General features: G+C 61.5%; 1 protein-coding gene across 1 annotated transcript in view; it reads left to right on the top strand.

The window, feature by feature from the left end:
• FIBCD1 (fibrinogen C domain containing 1) overlaps positions 1 to 21522 on the top strand; it is a 33835-nt gene extending 12313 nt beyond the window's left edge. Inside the window, exons 3-7 of the mRNA XM_059072534.2 lie at positions 1086 to 1245; positions 1668 to 1804; positions 11584 to 11680; positions 16829 to 17008; positions 17626 to 21522. Coding sequence (XP_058928517.1) covers positions 1086 to 1245; positions 1668 to 1804; positions 11584 to 11680; positions 16829 to 17008; positions 17626 to 17885 — 834 coding nt within the window. The 3' untranslated portion in view covers positions 17886 to 21522. The remainder of the gene's footprint in view (positions 1 to 1085; positions 1246 to 1667; positions 1805 to 11583; positions 11681 to 16828; positions 17009 to 17625) is intronic.
• Positions 21523 to 21841: the final 319 nt, after the last annotated feature.

Genomic DNA, 21841 nt, shown 5'->3' on the forward strand with positions numbered 1-21841 from the left:
GCTCAGTAGAGGAGAAACTGACAGGGCAACTAAAAGCTTTGCAGGGCCTCTGCTTCCAGACAAGCCGAGAATCATATTTTGTAAACTGCCGGCACTGTATATTTCTGCTCTCCTTCTTCCAATGAGCTATTATTATCTGGCAAGTGACAGATTCAGTGTGTAAAGACCCAGCATGCTTCCACGCTCGCTGGCTGCAGTCTGCCCGTGACCCTGTCTCTCCTCCTCGTGGTCCCAGAGCTTTCCTTTCCTGCCAGGCAGCCCGGGGGACCTCTCCTTCTGGGCCTCAGTTTCCCCATTTGTCAACAAGCGGATGACGCCTCAAGCCCTCCCATCCTGGCAGCAGTGTTGGGGGCAGGTGAAGGGGTGGACACCAGAGGGCCCCGGAAAGTCAAGGCCATGGAGCATGGGTGGGAGTGCAGTCCCCAGGGCCTCACCTGTCCGGTGCAGAGCCATCACCCGTGCCTTCACAGCCTCGCTGGGGGGTCAGAAGAGACGTTGGGTGAAGGTGTTTTGTACCCTGGAAGGTGCCTTGCAGTGACGTGGGCACCCAGGTACTGAGTACTGAGTGCCTGCTGTGGGCCCCACGCTCTGTGGATACCCCGCACGTTGTCACTGGTCCCCACAGCACTGGGGCCAGAGAGGCCAGGTTAGCCCCGTTTTGAGGCTTGCTTAATCGCTCACCCGCAGCTGTGTGGCCGGCCAGTGGGTGAGTTGGGGTTTTGAACATCAGGGTCTCCTCACTTGGGCTGAAGGCACAGAAATGGATGAAGAACAGGGCCTGGGGGCAGCGGAGGCACAGGTGTCTGCTGAAGCCACTCTGTCTCCTCCCACCTGAGCCCCTGCCCTCTGAGCACTGGGCAGTGCATCCGAGACAGCCTCGGATGGGGGCCAGAGTAGGGCAGGGGCTGCCATCCCACCAGGAGCCCACCTCCACCTTTGGGACGGCTGTGTGCCCACCAAAGCCCCTGCCACCCTGGCGCTCCACCCACCGCTGTGCTCCACCCTCCCGGAGCCCCACCCACCCGGAGCTCCACCCTCCCGGAGCTCCACCCTCCCGGAGCTCCACAGAACCCTGTTCTCTGCAGCTTCTCTCCGAGAGCCAAGGCCACATGGCTCACCTAGTGAACTCCGTCACTGATGTCCTGGACGCCTTGCAGAGGGACCGAGGGCTGGGCCGGCCCCACGTCAAGGCTGACCTTCAGAGGGCACCTGCCAGGGGATCGCGGCCCCGGAGCTGCGCCACCGGTGAGTGGGGTGGGGCTGCCTTCCTTGGGTGACCTGGGTACCCAGGTTCGTCCCCACATTGTCCCCAACCTGCCCCACTAACAAGGAAACACTGCTGCTGTTTGCCGAGGACTTCCTGCTGCTGGGCAGCACTGAGCGCCCTACCTACACCCTCCTGTTGACCCCTCTCCCAGCCTGATGAGGCGGAGCTCATTGTACCCATTTTCCAGATGAGGAAAGTGAGGCTCAGAGAGGGTGCTCAGTCACCAGGTTCACCCAGGGAGAGGCAGAACCACGGTCTGACCCCAAGGCCCGTGCTCCGGAGCCCACTTGACATTGCTGGATGGACAGACAAGTCGGAGAGACCCGGGGACGGCACGGGGGCGCCGTGACGGGGGGACACGGGTGCCAGGCCCAGTGCCCTGACGGCTTTCCTGTCTCAGGCTCTCGGCCACGCGACTGTCTGGACGTCCTCCTGAGTGGACAGCAGGAGGACGGCGTTTACTCTGTCTTCCCCACGCACGACCCCGCCGGCTTCCAGGTCTACTGTGACATGCGCACTGACGGCGGTGGCTGGACGGTGAGTCTCCGGGGCTGTGTGGTCAGCTCGGCCAGGCCCCGCTTCCTTTGGGCCCCGCAGATGGTCAGGGCGGACCCCGGGGTTGACCCAGGAGGCTGTGCACGTGAACCCGGGGCGCTCTGAGAGGCTTCTCAGCCAGCCTTCTGCCTTTGGCCTGGCCCTGCCCGGGTGCTCCCGGCTACGCGAACTGGCCCAGAGCCTCACCGAAGATCTCCACGTCCGGAGAAGCTTGCACGGGGCCAGTGGAGGTCGTGTGCTGACCCTTGGGGGCCCATTCGGGCGGAGGTCTGACCACGGAGCCGCCTTCCACTCCCTGAGGCTGGAGCCTCCACCCGCTCCCCGAGCAGCTGTGCGGGGGGTGCTAGGGTTGGGTCCTGGAATGAGCTGTTGCTAATGTGAGTTCAAGGGCTGACTTTTTCTGTTATTCAGTAGATGGTGCGTGTGCGGGAGATAAAAGGGGTAGCACAGCTACTGCGAGCATAGACCCTGGTGGTCTCCTGGCAAGGAGCCGTCGTGATTTCCTTGGCCTTCTGGTTCCTGCCGGGGAGGAAAGTGGCAGCAATGGAAAGGCAGGGGTGAGACAGCCGTAGGTGGCCCTGAGACCTCCCCGGTGCCAGGAGAGAGGGGTGGAGGTGGCGGGGCAGAGGCCCTGGCTTGAAGACCTAGGGGTCTCCAGAGCTGCCAGCTGGGGAGCCCCTTCTAGAGCAGGGTCGGCCCACTGGTCTCCCACGGTCTCGGTCGCAATTGCTCAACTCTGCCTTCGCGGGGTGGGGGGGGAACGTAGCCACAAAGCGAAAATGCCTGGGGGCTGCATGGTGGCATGCAAGGGTGAGGGTGACCTCGTTAACCGTGGAAGCAGGAGGCGAGACGGGGAGGCCCGAGCGAGGCGGGTGGGCAGGGGGCAAGCAGATGCTCTCGGGGGGCAGAGCCTGCTGTTAGGAGCTGGTGGGAGAGCAGCCGAGAATCCCCCGAGGACCCCGAGACAGACATACCTCTAAGCCTCTCTTCAAGCTCCAGAGGAGAGAGTTTGAGTGTACTGGATTCACGTTCTGGGCCTAAGAGCGCTTTTGTTTTCCTAACTCGGAACATCTGAATTATGGCCTTTGTGTCTGGGAACCCCTCGGCGGGCGGAACAGCTCCAACGCACCAGCCAGAGCCCAGAAAGCAGAGTTAAGGGTCAGCACAGGCTAAATGAAACACCAAGACGCCGGCCTGGGCCGTGCATCTTCCACTCCAGTGCACTTGAAATCAATCTCCTGGGGGGGTCAATCAGGATTGGGGCCGGGAGGCGGGTACTTCCTTGGGCCCGGGCTTCGGGGGCGATTAGAGGGGAGTCTGTGAGGTGCGTCGGCCTGCACAGCCCTCCCTCTCAGACATCTGGATCGGCTGGCCTGGAAGAAAGGCGATTCTCAGATGAGAAGCGCTTGCGAGGCCGATAGACGTTAATATCCATTTGGGATTCCGTCAAAAGCAATCTTGTCCCAGATACCTCTGGGCGCCTGTCAGGCTTACCTCCCTGCCACACGGAATCGCTCGGAAACTCAATTGTTTGGGAGGGAGCTGGCCGCCGCCTTTCCGGACCCCGATACCATCCATCTTCATTAGGCTCCGCGTCCAAACTGCCGGGCCTCAAGTGCCAACAGCGGCCGACAGGATGCCTGGGGCCGGACACGTCAAGCGGAGCCTGCTTCCCGGAGAGCCGGCCGCGCCTGGGCGAGGATACGGCTCAGCACCCCTGCCCCCTTAGGGATGCTTTACAGTTTATATACCACGGCCCTGCCTGGCACCGTGTCAGCCCTCCTCCAGCCCCTGGAGGCCAGCGGGGCAGCCTCAGAGAGGGCAAGAGGTTTGTTCAAGGCCACCCAGCAAATAAGCAGCCCAGCCTCACGCAAGTCCGTGGAACTGACTGTCACAAGGTGTCACTTGTCAATTCATGGACTCAACCACAGGGCGCCAACCACAGGCCAGAAGGTTCCGCAGCCAGCTGCCGGCCTGGCAGCGAGCCGGGCGAATCAGCTGACTTGTGTGAGGGCTGTGGAGCCCCTCGCGCCACCTGGGCTTACCAGAGAGGCTTCTGCACCCGGAGTTTGGAGCTCTGGCGGGGTGAGGCAAGACGGTGTTCCAGGCAAAGGGAACTCGTGCGGGGTCAGCGGGGAGGTGGCAGGGCTTCTTCTGGGACCGCGGTGGCTCCGTTCCGCTGGTGTATGGCGCTCGCGGGGCCAGGGCCAGGTGGAGAGGCAGGCCGGGTCTGGGTCGAGTGGCTTCTGCAGGTGCCATAGGAATCGGGCTTTTCCCTGGGGGGCAGAGTGGGCCCCTGCCACCCTCAGAACTTCCCCACGGAGGGAGTGACCCAGAAACGTGGGGCTGAGGGGTGCAGGGGGCGCGTGAGTTCCTCGGGCCCTGAACCTTTGCTGAGGGCGTGGGAGTCGCCACGTGGGAATGAGGTCGGGGACAGTTGGACACACGCCTCAAGGTGGCCTTTCCGCTGATGTGGCCACCGGCCCTGGCTGAGCCCCAGCCCCGCTCGACACTCACCAACGACCCCAGTGACCCAGGCCACAGAGGGTCACGCTGATCAGCAAGGCCACTCCTGAACCTAAGACATACACCCAACCCCACCCCTGCCCCAGAAAAGAAGGGGGAAGCCAGGAAGGAAAGGCCCCTGCTGACCTGTGACCCTGGGCAAGGGGCCCAGCTTGTCATCTGGTGGCCACTGTGGCTCAGGGGTCCGCAGGGTCCTTGCACACCATCTGTGCTGCCTAAATACTTGCCGGACAGGTGACTGCTGGCATCTTCTGGCCGCGTAACTTCACCTTTCGGATCCTCACTTTTCTCATCTGTTAAATGGGTTAATGTCGCGCTCTTCATGCTGGGAACACAGTCAGAATCCTCCACAAGGTGCTCAGCTGTAGGGAAGGAGCAGGGGGAGGGGGAAGGGACAGCAGGGGTCCGCGTGAGCCTTGGGGATTCCCTGCCAACAGAGGAATCTGGCTCCGCCCTGCAGGACCTTACCGTCAGCAGTGTTTTGAAAGGGGAAGAAGATTCGTAAAAACAGAGGCCAAATTTCCTCATTTGGAAGGTGATGCCTGGGACGACGCAGCCGTCTCCAGTTCATCTCCCCGGCCCCGTGAGGCTGGAAAGATCGCGTCCCCTCTCCCTCTTGGGCCGTCCCCTTCCTCGTCCAGCCAGTGGGGTGGCCCTTGTATGTCACGTGGCCGCCTTGCAGGGCCTAGGGAACAGGGTGACCGTGCCCAGGGCCCCGTGTGTGTTTTATGGTTGGAAGGAGGGTCCAGCCCGGCATCAGCAGACTGGGTCCCCTGCTGTCCGGCCCCTCGGGCCCGAGCCACAGCCTTGTCCCCACCAAGACCCGCCTCCGCTGTGCGCCAAACCGGGCTGACTGTCAAGCCCTCATCTCTGCATAATCGCCAGCCGGGGTCCCAGAAATCGGGTCCAGTGCAGCATCTCCTGCAGCGGGGACCTGCGGTAGGATTGATTCTGCTCTGCGCCCCCGTGAGGATCCACAGCAGAGCCAGCTTCCCCCAGCGCCGTGAGCCGAGTGGTCTGAACCCGCGTTCTCTGCCAGGCGTTTTACGGCCTTGCGGGGCCGGCCGGCTCAGATAGGCCTCTAATTGGCTCCACTGCGAGAGAAACCCTCCCCTCCCAGCGTGCCCCGTTCTCGCCCTACCTGAGCTCCCCAGGTGGGAGGAAAATCCTTCTCTCATCAAAGAAGCCGCCACCTGAGCAGGGCCCAGCCCAGCGGGGGGTCAGGCTCCGGAGAGATGAAAAGCTCCCCAGCCCCGGCCAGCGTGCTCCGGGATGCACTGGGGAGGCCGGGTAGCAGGACTTGGGAGTCCTCCAGGGGTGCCGCCTCCTCCCCGTGTCCCACAGGCTGTGGTGGCAGGAGGACCTGCCGTGACGTCGGTGCCCCAGGCTGTTGTCGGGCTCCGAACTGCTCTGGGGAGTCCTCGGAGCCCTGCACACGCTAACGGTGACCACGGCGACAGGTGACAACACCCCTCCTGTCCTTGACCCATTAGGTCGGAGAAAACCTGCCTCTGTCCAGAGCAATTTGGAGTTCTCAGACTCTGAACGGAGACGGGGTGATGCACGTGGAGCTGGGCCCGGTGCCTCAGCGTCTGATAAATGGCAGCTCTGAGCGGTGTTTGCCAGGAGCCGGCAGGCACCGACTGCCAAGCCTGGGAAACGTGGCAGGGAGCCAGGCCCAGGGGTACCACTTGCAGTCGAAAACAAGGAGTGGGCCCATTTCCTTCTGGGCTTGGCAGCTGGTTCTGAAGGGGAGGGAAGTTCGACCTACTGTGCTCCGTCCCCCCCACCCCCACCGAGCGAACACCTTTGCCTTCACTGCGTCTTTGCCGTGATCCTGCAGGGGTCACCAGGGCATGGCTGGTGGGGCCTTTTTACAGAGAGGGAAACTAAGGCTCAGAAAGGGTCCGTGACTTGTGCGAGGTCACACAGCCCAGGAGACGCAGAGCCAGGATTTAAGCTCAGCTCGGCCTTAGTCCAGAAAGAGTGCTCCTGCCGCGAGCCCAGGCAGCGGGGCTGGGGTGGGCGTGCTACCCAGAGGTGTCCAGAAAGGATTTGAGGGGTGACTGTCTCCCGGGAAAGTGGGCAGAGTCTCCCCAGGGGCCGCCTTGGAAGGGCCGCATTGGCTCGCCTGTCCGAGTTCTTTGCTCTTTAGAGACCAGAATCCGCCACTACCACAGCCCGCCACCCCTCCTCACGGAATCGCCTGCTCGGGAGGCCTGGGGAGCTGGTGGACGCAGCAGCTGCGTTCTGCCTGTAATTGGTTTCTGCAGCAGCTTCATCAGAGTTGGAAAATCTCAGATGCTGCCTCGTGGGGACCCTTCTCAGGCGGCAGAGACACGCCCTCCCTATCTCGTAGCGTTTGGACCCACCCCGCCTCTATCTCTTGCGCCTCAGCTCTTCTGAGCACCTGCCAAGACCCTGCTCGATCTGCAGTTCAGCTGGGCATCTCCTCCTCCAGGAAGCCCTCTAGGAACACCCTCCCAACCACCCCAGCAGGTGACACATCCTCCTCTGAGCTCCCAACAAATGTAACAACAGTTGTTACCCTTATGGAATGCCCCATATCAACCAGCACATTTATCCTTGTGGGTTGGAGCTGTTATAATTCCCGTTTTACAGATGAGGAAACAGAAGCTCGAGGATTCAAAGAACATGCAGGTTGGGAGCTGCTCTGCCCTGAGACTGCTGGCTTGTGCACCCGTCTCTCCGGGGCTGTGAACTTGCTGAGGTCCAGAGTCCCCCATGCGTCCGGTACACCATATGGGGTCTGGAGCAGCAAGCCTCTCATTTTGCAGAGGAGAGAAGCCAGGACTTAGATGCTCGTCACTGCCTGTTGGCTGGAGTCTGGCTAGCGCTTGAGTCTCCCGAGTGCCAGCCCAGGGCATTTCTTGGAGCCGGTCTGGCTCAGCTATAATAAGGACCACGGGGGCTCCTGGGCGTAAGGGAGCAATGCCCACCCGCTCAGCCGTGGGGCACCCCTCGGCTGCCCTCAGTCTTTGTGTACCGTCAGTCTCTCCTCTTCCGGTCTCAGCGGGCCCCCACCTTGAGGCACCCCCATTCTGCAGAGGTCGCCCCACCTCTCCAAACCTTGGTCTTCTCATCTGCCAAATGAGGGCGCGGACCGCTCCCTCCCAGGCTGTGACTGTCCTGGAAGGCCCTGCGGTGACCACAGGGCCGGGCCCCGACCCTCGGGAAGCCTCCACACTCTGGGCCGCGTGGCAAACAAGCAGCAGGTCGGACAGGGCCCGTCTGAGGAAGGGGCCCCGGCGGAGACCAGACCTGCAGAGCACGAGACAGGGCCCGGGAGCCCGTCTGACACACACGGGAGAGTCAGCCGCTCTGCTTATCCCCCTCCCTCCTGCCGCCCCAAGTGCAGCGGCTCCTTCCTTTGAAACCGCCCGGCACCATCTGCAGGACCGTGTGGGCCCAGCCCGCCCCTGGCAGAGCCTCGCTAAGCGGCACTTGGAAGACGCCGGGCAGCAGGCTTCTGAGAATCTGCACCAAGAAAACGCACCCCGTCTGTCTTCCCACTCGTGGCACCTGCCCAAGAGGCCGCAGAAGCGTTGCTACATCAATCACTTTGCAGCCGGAACCCTAGGGAGAAGGCCCCAGGAGCCAGACTGATGAATGCGTTAGCCCTAAAATTAATAGTTTGCTTCCCCACCTTTCCCCCACTTTTTGCAGAAGTGGGGAGTCCTGTTCTGTGGCCAGGGTGGGGGAGGGGAACAATCCTTTACTCACTTCCCTCTTCTTATCTTCTTGGCTGGCTGATCCTTGCTCTGTAACTGAAGGCCTTCTTGTTGGTGACATCCTGCCATCCGGCGTCCCCTGAAGTCCAGCTGGTTTCCAGAAATCTGAAGCCACAGCTGCAGTTCACCCTGAGCCTCTGAATCAGAGGAAACATACATACTCCTGGGAGCCTTGCAGGACCCGTGGATGACCCGTACCCTGTGCTCACCTGGAACACGCTTCTGCTGGCCACGATGCACAGTGGTCGGCTCGAGGGCAAGGCCAGGGTCTCGAGTCTGAGATGCCAGCCAGTTCCCGGCACGCCCGGTCACTCAGCGTTTGAACCAAGGAATCAGGGCAGCCCGTGGCAAAGGCCGGCGACCTCAAACTGTGGGTCGTGCTCCGTTGGCAGGTGGAGAAATCAATTTAATGGGCTGTGATCAACATTATTTTTTAAATCAAATAGAGTGGAATAGAACAGAACAGGATAGAAGACATTAGTGCCTATTCATCTTGAAAGCAAATATCCTTTCGGGAGGCTTTTGTTTCAGATACAAACAGCTGTGAGTGTATGTGTCTTGATGTAAACTGCATTTCCCTGGATCACGGTCCAAAAGTCTAAAAGCCACTTCTGTGGAGCCGCGGCATGGATGTGTCTTCAAGGGGTGGTCCATGCTTCGTCACCACTCGGGGTAAAGCGCCCGTGTTAGCAAACGATGCTGTGGCCTCTGAGCTGCTGCGGACTCGAGCCATCTCGTCGGGAGGTCTGCCACTTCCAGCTGACTGCAGATACCTTCCCAGCCGGAGGAGAAAGGCAGGGAGGCCCAGGTGGCCTTGAACGTGTGCTCATCCCCTCTGAGCATGCACCCAGACCGAGCCCCAGCAGGGGCCCCGCCCGTTACTGGCACCCAGCCCCGGAGGGCAGAGGGGCCGAGGGGCCGAGGACGGCAGCTTAGAGGTCAGCTCTTGGCTTGAGAGGCCTGGCAAGGAGGCAAGGGGGCAGGCTTGGGAAGCCCTGGCCGGTGACAAATGAGAGCGTGGACGTGGGGGGTAGGACACTGGCCTCCGGGTGTCCAGCCTGGCCTCAGGCTGAGGTGCGGGTCAGACTGCCTACTCCCGGCCGCCGGACTTCTGGCCAGTTTCCGAGCTTCTGTCGCCTGTCACAAGGCGGGGGCCCAAGGGGACACAGAACCAGCCTCCCAGGGCTGGGGTGAGAACGTGCGTGTTGCCGGGCGGGGAAGACTTACCCCGGGCATCTGTTGCGGTCAGCTCTTAACCCCAGCCGCTCTTGGACACCCTGCCCGTCCGTCCCCATTTCTGGGGTTCGGGTCCAGCCCCTGCCTGGAAGCATGGTAACCCCACTTCTACTTCATAATGGCGAGAACAGGAACAACAATAACGACGGCATTACCACTACCAGCCGCTCGGTAATTTATCCTCGCTGAGGTCCCGGGAGGTGGGCTGATGAGCGGGCGAGGAGAGCGTGGCCCGGGGCGCGGGGCTGCCGAGGGAGGAGTGACTTTCCCAGGCCACACCTTGGGAGATGCAGGGCCCAGGACCCGGCCCTTCCTCAGGGCCACCCTGGACTCCTTCCCAGATGCCGGCCCCGCTGGCCGCACGCCGTTCGCCAGACCAGTCCTACTTCCCGCCTGGGTGGGGGTCCCCTGAGCCAGGCCTCTCCCCATGTTCCTCTGCCCCGAGGCCCCTGACTCGGTCTCCCCACCCTGCTCCTGACATGGAGATGCTCAGTGGAACAGTTGAGCGAATGAACGAGGCTTGGGGACGTGCCCTGGGACAGGAGGCTCGGGAGGAGAAGGGCCTCCAAGTCTGGAAGGAGGGGCTGGGTGTGGCCTGGGGCAGGGGCCGAGGGAGGCGGGAGGAAGGGTGGCCCTGGCCGGCCTGTGTGCCGAGGCTGTGGGTCTCCTTGGCTGGTGTGGACTGAGCCTCTACGGTGTGCCGGGCCCCGAGCTTACTCTCGGTGGGTCACCAATGGGGGAGGTGCTGCCGGGGTCCCCATTTTACAGATGTGGAAACTGAGGCTCAGGGAGGTCGGGTAACTGGCCGGTGCCGTAAGGGGCAGAGCCCGAGCTCTAGAGCCCAGGTTTGTAACCACTGACCCCCCCACGCCCCCTCCCCGGCCCCTCCAGCCCCCCTCTCCCCCGCCTCCTCCTGCAGAAACAGGCTCCACTGTCCAATGCCTTCTCGGGGGAGCATCTGCGCTTCTGGCGGGATCAGGCCTTTCAAGGGGCGCGTGTTCAGGGTCCCGATCTGCAGCCATCAATACCACGCTCCGCGGGCTCTCAGATCTCCAAGCCTGATCGAATTTCCTTCTGCGCCCGTCCCTTCTGAGGCCTTTCACGTGTCAGGGCTGGGCCAGGTTGCAGGTAGCGGAACAAGAAAAAAAGGGTGTCACCTCCCTCCCGCCACCTGAGGTCAGAGCTGCCCAAGCGCGATGAGGGGTGGGTCCCCGCGGACAGCTGCGGAGCTGCGGGCAGACGCAGCTCCCAGCGGCTGAAACCAGGCTGCTTAGGGATGAAACCCAGATCTCTAACACGTCCGCCGCGGGCGCGGATGGGGGTGCTGGGGGGCGGATGCTGCCTCCCTCTGCAAATGAGCAAGAAAAAGGCTTGTTAGATAGAAAGAGTTGGGGGGCGGCGGGGGGGCGGCGAGCTGGGAACAGGATCGTCAGCGGATCTTGTACAGATTCAAGGCAGCTCTGGCCTGGACCAGCGTGGTACTTATTTCAAAGCAATTTAACCGATGGGATTCCCGACTCCCAAATCAAGAATGTTATTGAAATGAAGCACAGAGGCAGCTGGGCTACTTGTCAGCACCCGAGGCACCCCCCCTGCTGGCTGTGGACTCCTGGGCCTCCCCTGAGAGGTGGCCGGGGCTCTGCTTTCCCAAGCCCCGTGCATCCAGGCTCTTTAGAAGGGGGGAAGTGCAGCGCGTGACTGCAGCAGGAGCCTATGGAGAGTCAGAGCTCTGGCGGCCAGGCCTGGGGTGTGTGTGTGTGTGTGTGTGTGTGTGTGTGTGTGTGTGTGTGTGTGTGATCGGGTTTTAAAAACTTGAGAATGGGGTTTTGCTCAGTTTTGTTTTGACCTGGGAAAAGATATAGGGACCCTTGCTCACCCCCTTATTATTTGACCAGTGATGAAACTGAAGCCCCAGCAGGGATGGGACCCGTCCAGGGTCCCACAGTGTGGCGGCAGAGGTGGGCCTGGGAGCGAGGCTTCCTCCACTGCACCCCAGTCCACCCCAGTTCCTTCTTGAGGGGACGTTTCAGGGCCTGGGGGCATTCGGTCAGTCCCCCCCTCGGGCCACCACGAGACTCCCGAGTCCCCGCCCTGCTCCGGGGCCCCGTGGGAGCTGTTGAGGGAAATGGAGGCCCAGCCCCTGCTGTCCCCAAGCAGGCAGGTGAAGGGAGAGTGTGGGGCGGGAGGACACACGTGGGGTCCTGGGAAGGTGGGAGCTAGCTCTCCATCCCCCTCCTCGCTTCGCAGGTGTTTCAGCGCCGGCAGGACGGCTCCGTGAACTTCTTCAGAGGCTGGGAGGCGTACCGGGATGGCTTCGGCAAGCTCACGGGCGAGCACTGGCTAGGTGAGACTCCTGAGGCCCCGCCCGCGGGGTGGCCTGCCCTCTCCCTGTGCACCACACCCTGTCACATCCGAGCCCCCTCCTCACGTGGATGCCGTCCGGGTCTCCCCGGTGCTACGTGCAGAGGGGATCGGTGCGTCCAGTGTGAAGGAGCTCCGCGAGCACGAAACCAAAGGCGGTTCGCTCGCGGCGGGGGGGCGGGGGGGGTGTCCCGCAGAGATGTGCGCTTTTCCTGCCGGGGACGCCCTGGGACCTGGTCGCTGTCCTGGATCAGGCAGCTGTGGCCAGAGCAAGGGCACTGTTCCAGGTGCTGGAGGACCAGGGCGACCCCAGTGCCGCCCTGCGCTTGGGGCTCAGCACTGCCCGGTGCCGTGTTCTGGACACCGAGGGCGCATCTCCCGAAAGAGCGGCCAGTCGGTGCTCCTGGGCGCAGCTCCCACGGTCCCGGGGCTGGCACGCATTCCTTGCCCGGCACAAAGTAAGGGCTCAATGAGCTGATGTTAATATTATTACTATCACTATTATTTACTTACTATTTATCTTTAAATTCACTTGGTATTTTTAAATGTAAATATCTCACATAATTTCATTCTAAAGAATCACATCCATAAACATCGCAGGTCGGAGGTCATGTATATATTTGGGAGGAAGCTGTGGCCTGAGGTCAGGTTTGGGGTTTTTTTGGTTTGTTGGAAATATAATTCACTATTTTAAAGGGCACAATTCAGTGGTTTTTATTATCATTATTTTTTTTCTCTTTTGGCCACGCTGCGCGGCATGTGGGATCTTAGTTCCGCAACCAGGAATGCCCCCTGCATTGGAAGCGCGGAGTCTTAACCACTGGACTGCCAGAGAGGTCCCACTGGTTTTTAGTATATTCACAGAATTGTGCAACCGTTACCACTATCTAATTCCAGAACATTTTCTCCACCCACAAAAGAAACCCTGTGCCACTTTAGCAGTCCTCTCCCATTTATATATATATATTTTTTTTTAAATTTTTTTATTTTTTATTTATTTTGTGTGTGTGCGGTACGCGGGCCTCTCACCGCTGTTGCCTCTCCCGTTGCGGAGCACAGGCTCCGGACGCGCAGGCTCAGCGGCCACGGCTCACGGGCCCAGCCGCTCCGCGGCACGTGGGATCCTCCCGGACCGGGGCACGAACCCGCGTCCCCTGCATCGGCAGGCGGACTCCCAACCACTGCGCCACCAGGGAAGCCCCTCCCATTTATATTTTTAACATAAAATAAAGACGTCATTGGAGCCACGTGCCCCCCGCCCCCCACCCCAGCATCTTTTGAATGACCTTGAACACCTCACGGCATACCTGTCCCCTTTCAGCTTTCTTGGGCACGGATTTCGGGAATCTTCCCCAGCCGGGCAGGAGGGGAGGAGGGGAGAGCAATGTGGAGGCGTGTGGCTGGCCGGGAGCGCTAACCAGGGGGCGCTGGGTGCCAAGGTCTGGGCTCCAGGTGGGGGTCAGGAGGGTCCCAGGTAACCCAGCAGAAGGTGGGTCCCAGGGGCGGGGGCCAGGTGCGTGCCCACTCTCCTGTGCACAGAGGCACCTGCTTTGCACTGTCATTTGCTTAATGTCTATCTCCCTCCCACCTGGAGTCCATGAGAGGGTCAGGACCCTCTCTGCCCTGACCTCCACTGTGTCCCCAGTGCCCAGGCGAGCACCGGCCACAGGAAAGGCCAGACACCCCAAGATGGACCTCATGACCTCAGCCCCTACGTACCGCACTCCTGCTGTGCGCTCAGCCCATTTTATATACATCAGCCCTGACACCGCATGCCCACACAAGGGGGATGGAACTGCTGCGTCCTCTCCTTTTAGGGATGAAGATACTGAGGCCCAGAGAGGTGGCAAGTAACCCAAGTCATAGGCTGGCGTGTGTGTGTGCGTGTGTGTGTGTGTGTGTGTGTGTGTGCACGCGCACGAGTCCGGGTCGGGGAAGCCTGAGCAGGATTCACGCGCTGGAGTCCATCCAAGCTCTGGACCATACTCTGAACTGAGTGAATGAAAGCAGGGCAGGATAGGGGTCAGGGGAGAGAAGCTTCCAGGTGGGGAGTCCCTTCCCCGTCCCCTACACCCAGGTGAGTGTATGAAGACAGGGAGAAGCTGGCCAGGTGGGGACCCTGTTCCTGTAGCACCACCCACCCCCTTGGAGCACCACTGGTGCCTCTGCAGCTCCTGGCATCTTAATTGAAATCTGTCGGCAGCCACCGGGTGTGGGAGAAGCATTTAAGCAGGGCCTTGATTAGCTCCTGACAGACAGGGAGCCCTGACGAGAATGTCAACTTGAGCCCAGCCCTCGACTGCCCTGTGCTGTTCCCTGCCTCTGCTTTTCCACACTCTCCTGTCACCTTCTCATCGCATGTTTTGTCTTTTCCTATTGAGTTATGGGAGCTCTTTATATATTAAGGTTCTTGATTCTTTGTCAGATACATACACATGATACATAGTTACTCCTGGTCATTTGTCTTTCAGCTTTTTTTTTTTTTTTTTTTTGGTAACATTATTGCTTATTTCCTAGAAGTTTTCCATTTTTATGTAGTCAATTCTGCTAGTCTTTTCCTTCATATCTTCTGAGGTTTAGGCCCTGCTTTCCCCTCCTAGTTTTATACCAATAAAAATTTTTAAGATAGGAGTATTTTTAAAATGCTTTTTCAGTGTTAGGTGGTAGGTTCAGGTCTTTAATGCAGCTGGGAGCTCATTGGGGTGGTGACCGGCATCTCAGATTCTTCCACCAGGGTCTCCCTCCCCGCTGTCTGTGATCTGAACTCTGACAGGTGATGGGGTTGGGTCTTGGCTCACCCCCAGGCCTGTGAGCACCCTGGCAGATCAACAAGGGCTGGAGAAACCCAGAGAGTAAAGACTGAGGGAGGGAGAGGCAGGGAGGGAGGCGGCCTTCAGGGGAAGAAGGGTAGAGGCGAGGGGGACCACATCCCAGAGGAACCCGGCCCTCCCTCGGGGCACCCCCATGGGCCCTGGGACTGCGCATGGAGCCCTGATTCGCCGGAAGAGTGGGGTGTTAATCATGGGCACCAGCGACCACTGAGTGGTGGGGGAGCGGAATCTTCCGGCAACCCCGCTGGGCTGCTCTCCCTCTTGCCCTGTTCCTGGGTCAGATTATTTGTCCGGGGCAAGAACTGAATGAGATATTTTTAAAGTCTTGGAGTCTGTCAATCAACTTGTTAACAGTAGTTAATTCTCAATAATTGTTTACAAAAGATGGTGAGTTGGGAAGATACATCTTCACTTCGTTCTTCACGTACTACTGGATTTTGTTCCTTTGTTTAAAGACCATGCGTTATTTTCATCATGATGATGTAAAGCAGTGTCCGTTTGGAAAACATAAATAAATAGAGTTCTCAAGTTGGGGGAAAATACCGTAAAAAAAAAAAAAAGTACTGAATGAGAGCACAGAGTCTGGGCAAGTCCGCCTGGGTTCAGAGCCCAGCTCCGCCACTTACCCGCTGTGTGACCTGGGCCAGTTCCTTATCCTCTCGGTGCCTCATTTTCCTCACCTATAAAACAGGGATAATAATAGCAGCTGCCTCATTGCATCCTGACGGAAGCAGCAAACACCTGGATCATGTGTGCAATGGGCCAGGCACTGTTCTAAGAGCTGTACGGGGACACTTTAATTTACCTGGACTCGTTCTAATCGCACTGGCTTCATTAATCCACGTGCAGCGCTCACAGCGGTGCCTAGCACTTGTAAGTGCTGTGCAGGTAGCGGGGCAGCTGTTGTCAGTGTCGCCTGTAGTCTGTCCTTTACAGCTTGGAAAGCCCTCTGGCCCTCCCTCCACGGGTGTGCAGCCTGGGCCCAGAGAGGGACAGCAGCTTGCTGTGAGCCTCCAGCCTAGGGAGGAGCGAGAGAGGCAGGGAGACGAGGCCCTTGTGCTCCTGAGGCCGGGTCCTCGGTGGGGAATGCGGGCCGATGCTCTGAGGTTCTGGTGGGTCTGCTGTCTGTACGGCTGTTGCTTTTCTCATGGCTCCTTCTCCTTTGCCCTGGACCTGGACCCTGGACCAGAGGCTTTCCTCCGGGCTGGGTGGGGAGGGGGCCGCACAGCGGGTGTGCACACGCTGACCCGTGCGGGAAAGGAAAGCTGGTGGTGGTGGGGGGAGCGGCTGATGACATGTCACTCAATGCTGATAACTTGTAATGCATTTAATTAAATGCCCTCTTAATCAAGAGGTAATCAAACCGGCAGGGAAGCACCTTGAGTGTGAGTGAGTGTGGGGAGGGGGAGGGGGAGGGCCTGGTGTGAGACCCCAAGGCGGGCGCAGGAGAACGGAGGAGGGGAGGGACGGGGGCTGGGGGTGGGGGTGGGGGAGGAAGGGGGGCAGGGGTGGTGAGGGGGCATCCAGAGCCAGGCCCCAGAGACGGCAGCGGGCATGGTCTTCTGCTTCTCACCCACGAAGCCAGCATTTATTGAGCACCTATTGTGCGCTGGACCCACCCTCAGATGCTGGGGTTCTACAGTGAGCGGGACAGTTGTGTTGCTTTCTCATGGAGCTTCCACATGGGGTGGGGGGAAGCCCGACAAGGAAACAGGCAGCCAGGACCGGAATGATAAACACCGATGGGGGCACCTGGGTTGGCAGAGGTCCTCAACCTCCACAGGAGGTCAGGCAGCCTTCCTGAGGAAGTGAGACCTGAAAATGAACAGAAGGTAGCCGGGTGAGGAGGAGTAGGGCCAAGTGTCCCAGGCAGAGGGAACAGCACGTGCAAAGGCCCAGAGGCCAGGGAAGGGCATGTGAGTACCAGATCCCGTCTGGCTGGAGCCCAGAGTGTCAGGGAAGATAAAGGTGCCATCACCCCCAATCCAGAAGAGTTTCCAGACTCTTCCTGATTCCTGCAGTCTTTCTACCAGCCTTCAGCTTAAAACATTTGGAAAGCACAGACTGACTTAAAGCGAGCACAGAAAACATGAAACATGAAAAACCGTCAGTCCTTTTTCCTGCCAAACACAGGCCTGCCTGCAGGAAGAAGGAAGTAGCCCAGGACTGACGCTTGGTGGTGGTTGTAGCTTTCTGTCACCAGCCACGTGAGCTTAACTCTTGTCTCTCCTTGGTTCTCTCTGGGGAGGTCACTTCCTAGGCCCCCCTAACTTCTCCCACCGTTCTCTCCCCCATTCCAGGGCTCAAGAGGATCCACGCCCTGACCACACAGGCAGCCTATGAGTTACACGTGGACCTGGAGGACTTTGACAATGGCACAGCCTACGCCCACTATGGGAGCTTTGGCGTGGGCTTGTTCTCCGTGGACCCCGAGGAAGACGGGTACCCGCTCACCGTGGCTGATTACTCGGGCACGGCAGGTAGGGCTGCAGGCTACGGCGGGGATGGGGGAGGGCAAGGGTAGCTTAGCAGTCTCCCCAGCTGGGAGGACAAAGGAGGTCTTTCCAGGCCAGGGGCCAGGATCAAGCCTTCTCACTGCCACCTCCCAGTCCCCACTGGTCCTCGCACCAGCCACATGAAGCTTGTGGGGCCTCACCTGCAAAATCACCCATTTTGCGGATGAACAAAGTGAGCCCAGAGCCAGGAATCAGGACAGCTGGAGTCTGGGCTCTGCTGAGCCTCTAGACCCCCTCTGGGCTGTGTCTCTCCTCTCAGGCCAAGGCAAGAAAGCAAGGAAAGGGAGTGTGTGCCAAAGCTAGGAGGAGGGAGGGGCTGCCTAGACGCAGGGACAGCCTTAGGGACCACCACGGCGGCACCGTGCGTGCCGGGGAGCCGCGTGGACACCGAGCGTGGCGGCGGGGCAGGTGTGCACGCACACGTGTGCACCAGTGTGCCTATGGGGGGGCGCGCATGTCCGCGCGTGTGCACGCGCGCATCCTGGACGCACGCCCGGGGGACTGCATTGTGTACGGGAAGCTGCGATGCACGCACGCCCCTGTGCCCCCGTGAGTACACACCTGTGTGCGCCCCTGCGCAGGGGACTCCCTCCTAAAGCACAGCGGCATGAGGTTCACCACCAAGGACCGAGACGGTGACCACTCGGAGAACAACTGCGCGGCCTTCTACCGCGGCGCCTGGTGGTACCGCAACTGCCACACATCCAACCTGAACGGGCAGTACCTGCGCGGCGCGCACGCCTCCTACGCCGACGGCGTCGAGTGGTCCTCCTGGACCGGCTGGCAGTACTCACTCAAGCTCTCCGAGATGAAGATCCGGCCGGTCCGCGAGGACCGCTAGCCGGGCGCGCTGTCCGGCCCCGCCCACCGCCCGGCCCCGCCCCTCGCCATCCCCCGCCGGCCCCGCCCCTCGCCATCCCCCGCCACCCCCGCCCGCCATCCCCACGCCCACCCCGAGCTCCGCTCCTGCTCGGACGCCCGCCTGCCCGCACACGGCTGACGCGCTCTCGCGACGGAGTGGGCCAGGCCACCCCCGACGCTAAGCACTCCCTGAACAAGTGAGGCCACACGTCACCTTCGCACCGTCCCCATCCCAAATTTGCCCCGGCTGCTGCGGGCCGGGCAAACTTGACCACCCCAAATTCTGCCTGCCCAGACTTTGGCTCCTGGGCTGTTTGCCTTTCCTGGGCCAGGAATCTGCCACGCGCTCCTGGCAGCCCTTCCACGTTGCCAGCCCAGACACCTGGAGTGATGGACACACAGGAGGGGCAGACGGCACCCCTGGAGCCCTTTTAGCAGACAGAGGGAAAGCTCGGATCTTTCTGGGTGAGGTCTGAGGCCAGCCTCCCTGGCCCTCCGGACCCCTCCTCGTTCCTCTGGTGCCTGGAGGTCCGCCCTCTCTCCCAAGGACTGGGGAGTGGCCGTGCCCACGGGCTGGGTGGCCGCATCCCGCCATGCCCCTCGGCCAGGCTGGGGTGCAGCTGCCTTCGGGAACTCACTCCCCAGGGTGACTGCGATCAGTTCCCTGGCGTTCCCTCCCCCACCCCCGAAGCAGCCCGCTGTCTCTGCAGGCCTGGGACGTCCCCAGGCCCCCTGGCTGTTCTTCTGGCCGCCCGCGTCCCGCCTTCCCGGGGCAGCTGGAGCCCCGCCCCACCCCCTCCCCGGCCTGCGGAAGGCAGGGGCGGGGCCTGCACCGCTGGGCCGGGCCGGGCCGGTGAAGACCTCTCGATTTCCTGGGCTGTGGCTGGGCTGGCACCACCCCACCTCCGACGTCCAGACAGGGACTGGGACCCTAGGACCTCCTAGGAGCAGGCCTGGAGGGTGCAGGCTGGAGCCGGATGGCTTTGGTGGCTGTTACCGGCTCAGCCCGGACACCGCTGTCTCAGTGGGGCGGCCGCCCCCTGCTGGTGACTGGGGGTGTTGCCACCTGGAGGCGGGGGCAAGTGGGGGAGCCTGAGGAGCCCGCCAGGCACTCGGAGACATTTCTCACTGAATCCTCTCAACGCCCGATGCACCGTGACTGCTGCCCGCAACGAGAAGCACAGGTTCCCAAGGCCAGCGGCCAGGAAGAGCAGGGCTGCTTTTCCACGTTCCCGCCTGAGGGGACCTGAGCGGGCCAGGAGGTCAGCCTGGAGAGCCGCCCGGAGGGTGGGCAGCCCAGCGACCCCTCCTCAGGCAGAGGGGAAGCCCTCCTCGGGCTTCCGTTACAGGACCCCCGAAGGCAGCCAAGTGGGGGAGTGCGGGGTTCAGCTCTCCCTTCCCCTCCCCCCAAGCTTTGTGCTTCAATCATAATAATTCAGAGTCGGCCACGGGCAGCAGGAAAGGCCCCGAGCGCCACTGGCGCGCCACTGGCTCGCCACGTGACCTGGCCGGTCCCCCTCTAGCCCCACCTGGCTGTCGGCGTTTGGCTAGGTTTGCTGGCCGAGACCCCATCCCTGCCCTCCTGGCCCTCAGCTGGCATCAGAGAGGGCCAAGGAACAGGTGATGACAGCTCAGGGTCACCAGGGCGGTGACGGGAGCACACAGGCGCGGGCGGGCAGGGGCAGTGTGGCAGAGGGGTGTGTAAGAAGACCCCAGAGCCCCGCTGCTGGCTCCTTTCCCATCCTCTAGAAGCCAAGAGAAACAGCCCACCTGGGCCGCTGGGCCCCCAGGCGCGAAGCAGAGGCTGGCTGGGCCGTGCGTCCTCACCCCGGGAGCCCTTTTGCCCTCCCGCTCCAGGCTGGGCGAGCCGCTGCTGTGCCAGCCTCACGGTGCAAGCCACTGTTTAGGGAGTGCCAGGCGCTTTCTGATCTGTCATCAAACACACTCCCGGTGAGCGTGATGTTAATGGATTCACAGTTGCATGTGTACATCAGGAAGCTCAGGGGTGTCCGTGCCAGGGCTTGGCCGAGGAACAGACGTGCCACCGCTTGCGCCTGGCGGGGGGCCGGGCGAGGGTCTTTCAGGAGCGTCCGGCCGACCTGCAGACACTGGTTCCTTCCCGCCGGAGAGCACCAGCCCCGGTCCCAGCCCAGGCCTGGCACCACTGGGGACACGGCGGAGCAGATGCCAGCTGAACGGGCACAAAGCCCGTCATGCTGAGGACGGCTAAGGCCAGCGCACCCCCTTCCTAAAGGGCATCCCCCCACGGGCTGGCGCTGGGCACAGACAGTCCCCGGGCCAGGAGACAGGCGAGCGAGGCGGGCCCAGGCCCGGGCCCTGGCCTGGAGGAGCTCACAGTGTGACTTCAGCGCAAATGGCCATCTCTGGAGATGCGAGTGACCACAGAAGGAAGGGGGCCCTGGGAAAGCCGGGGGGGAGCGACAGCTGTGCCGAGACCGAGGGATGACAGATGGGGGCAAAGGTCACCCAGGACCCGTGGTCACCGCACCCGCACCCTGACCCACGATGCCTGAGTGGATGGCTTGATGGTGGCGTGCCTGTGGCCCAGCTGTACCATGTGACCTGGCTGACCCCCTCCCCTCTCCTTCCTTCTCCCCTGAGGAGAGAGCCAAGCAGGGGAGGGGTGCTCGCTACGCTGGGACCCTCAGGCAGTGCATCTATCCCTCCAGAGCTTCCGAAAGTTCCTTTCCACAAGCACAGGTAGGTTCTGTGGGATCAGCCGCTGGCCGCATTCCGTGCCCCGCAAACTTTGGATACATCTCTGGGGCGCCACCCAGCCGGCCACCCCTGCTCCCCGAGTCCAGAGGAGGGACGGATGCTGGGTTTCCACCCTGACGGCCTCAGCACAGTCAGCAGGAGATGAGGACAGAGCTGTGGGCAGGTCTCAAATTGCATGTTCCCCCTGCAGCCGCCTGTAAATAGGTTGCATAATGTTTGCCTTGGGGCAGAAGCGATATCCATATCCCAGGGCCCACCTCTTCCTGGGTCCCCCACGGCCACCCAGCCCCATCCCCGCAGGCCTCTGGCCTGGAAGGTGGGAGCCCCGTCACCCAGGATTCGGAGGATGCGTGAGGTTCATCGACAGGAGCTGCCTCTGCTACAGCAGAAGGGGAGGGAGGAGGTGGGGGGACGCGAGCAGGGCTCGCGCCTGTGGGGTTCAAGGAGCCACGAGCCGACCGGAGGACACATTAGGGGATGTACAGACAAGGCCATGAGGCTTTGGTCCGAGAGGCTGGGGCCTCCCCGGGGCCCGTCTCTTCATCCGCTAGCAGGGAGAGGGCCGTCCCCAAACCCTGAGTGGCCACGCAGCTGGCAGGCCTCGGCAAACCCGGAGGGCTGAAGTTGGACCTCGGCGGGGTTGGGGGGACAGGGAGTGGGGAACCGGGCTCTGACCTGCTGTGCCCTCAGGCTGCCTGACTCCACACAAGACCTGCGGTGGGAAGAGGGGCGGGGTGGGAGGGAGCGAGAGGCCAGCGCAGCTTGCGATGGACAAAGCAGGCACAGCTGCTAGTGCGGCCCGTGTGCACTTGTCGTGTGTGCGTGTGTGTGTGTGTGTGCGTGTGGTCCTGTCTCCAATAAAGTCTCATGGTGACCGACTCGAGCCTCTGCCCCCCACCCCGCTCAGCGCCCCACAGGGTGGATCAGACACCCCAGCGTTCCAAGACGCCTCCTGCACCATTTCCCCAGACTCCCCGGCGCCGTTATTGCTGCATGGGAAACAGTGTTCCCCAGACAGCTTTGTGGCCCCCAGGAGCTGCCCGAGACCCTTGGGTAGAGCCGGATCCACACCTGGCCAGCAGCCCCCGGGGGTCCGCGTGGGTGGAGGGGAGGCCGCTCTACCTGTGCTTCCCATCCCGGCCCCCAGGGGCACAGCTGGTCCCTGTGGGTCTCTTTTGTGGCTGGGGCTGGAGTCCT

The sequence above is a fragment of the Kogia breviceps genome, chromosome 8 (genome assembly GCF_026419965.1).
Source record: "Kogia breviceps isolate mKogBre1 chromosome 8, mKogBre1 haplotype 1, whole genome shotgun sequence".
Classification (NCBI taxonomy): Eukaryota; Metazoa; Chordata; class Mammalia; order Artiodactyla; family Physeteridae; genus Kogia; species Kogia breviceps.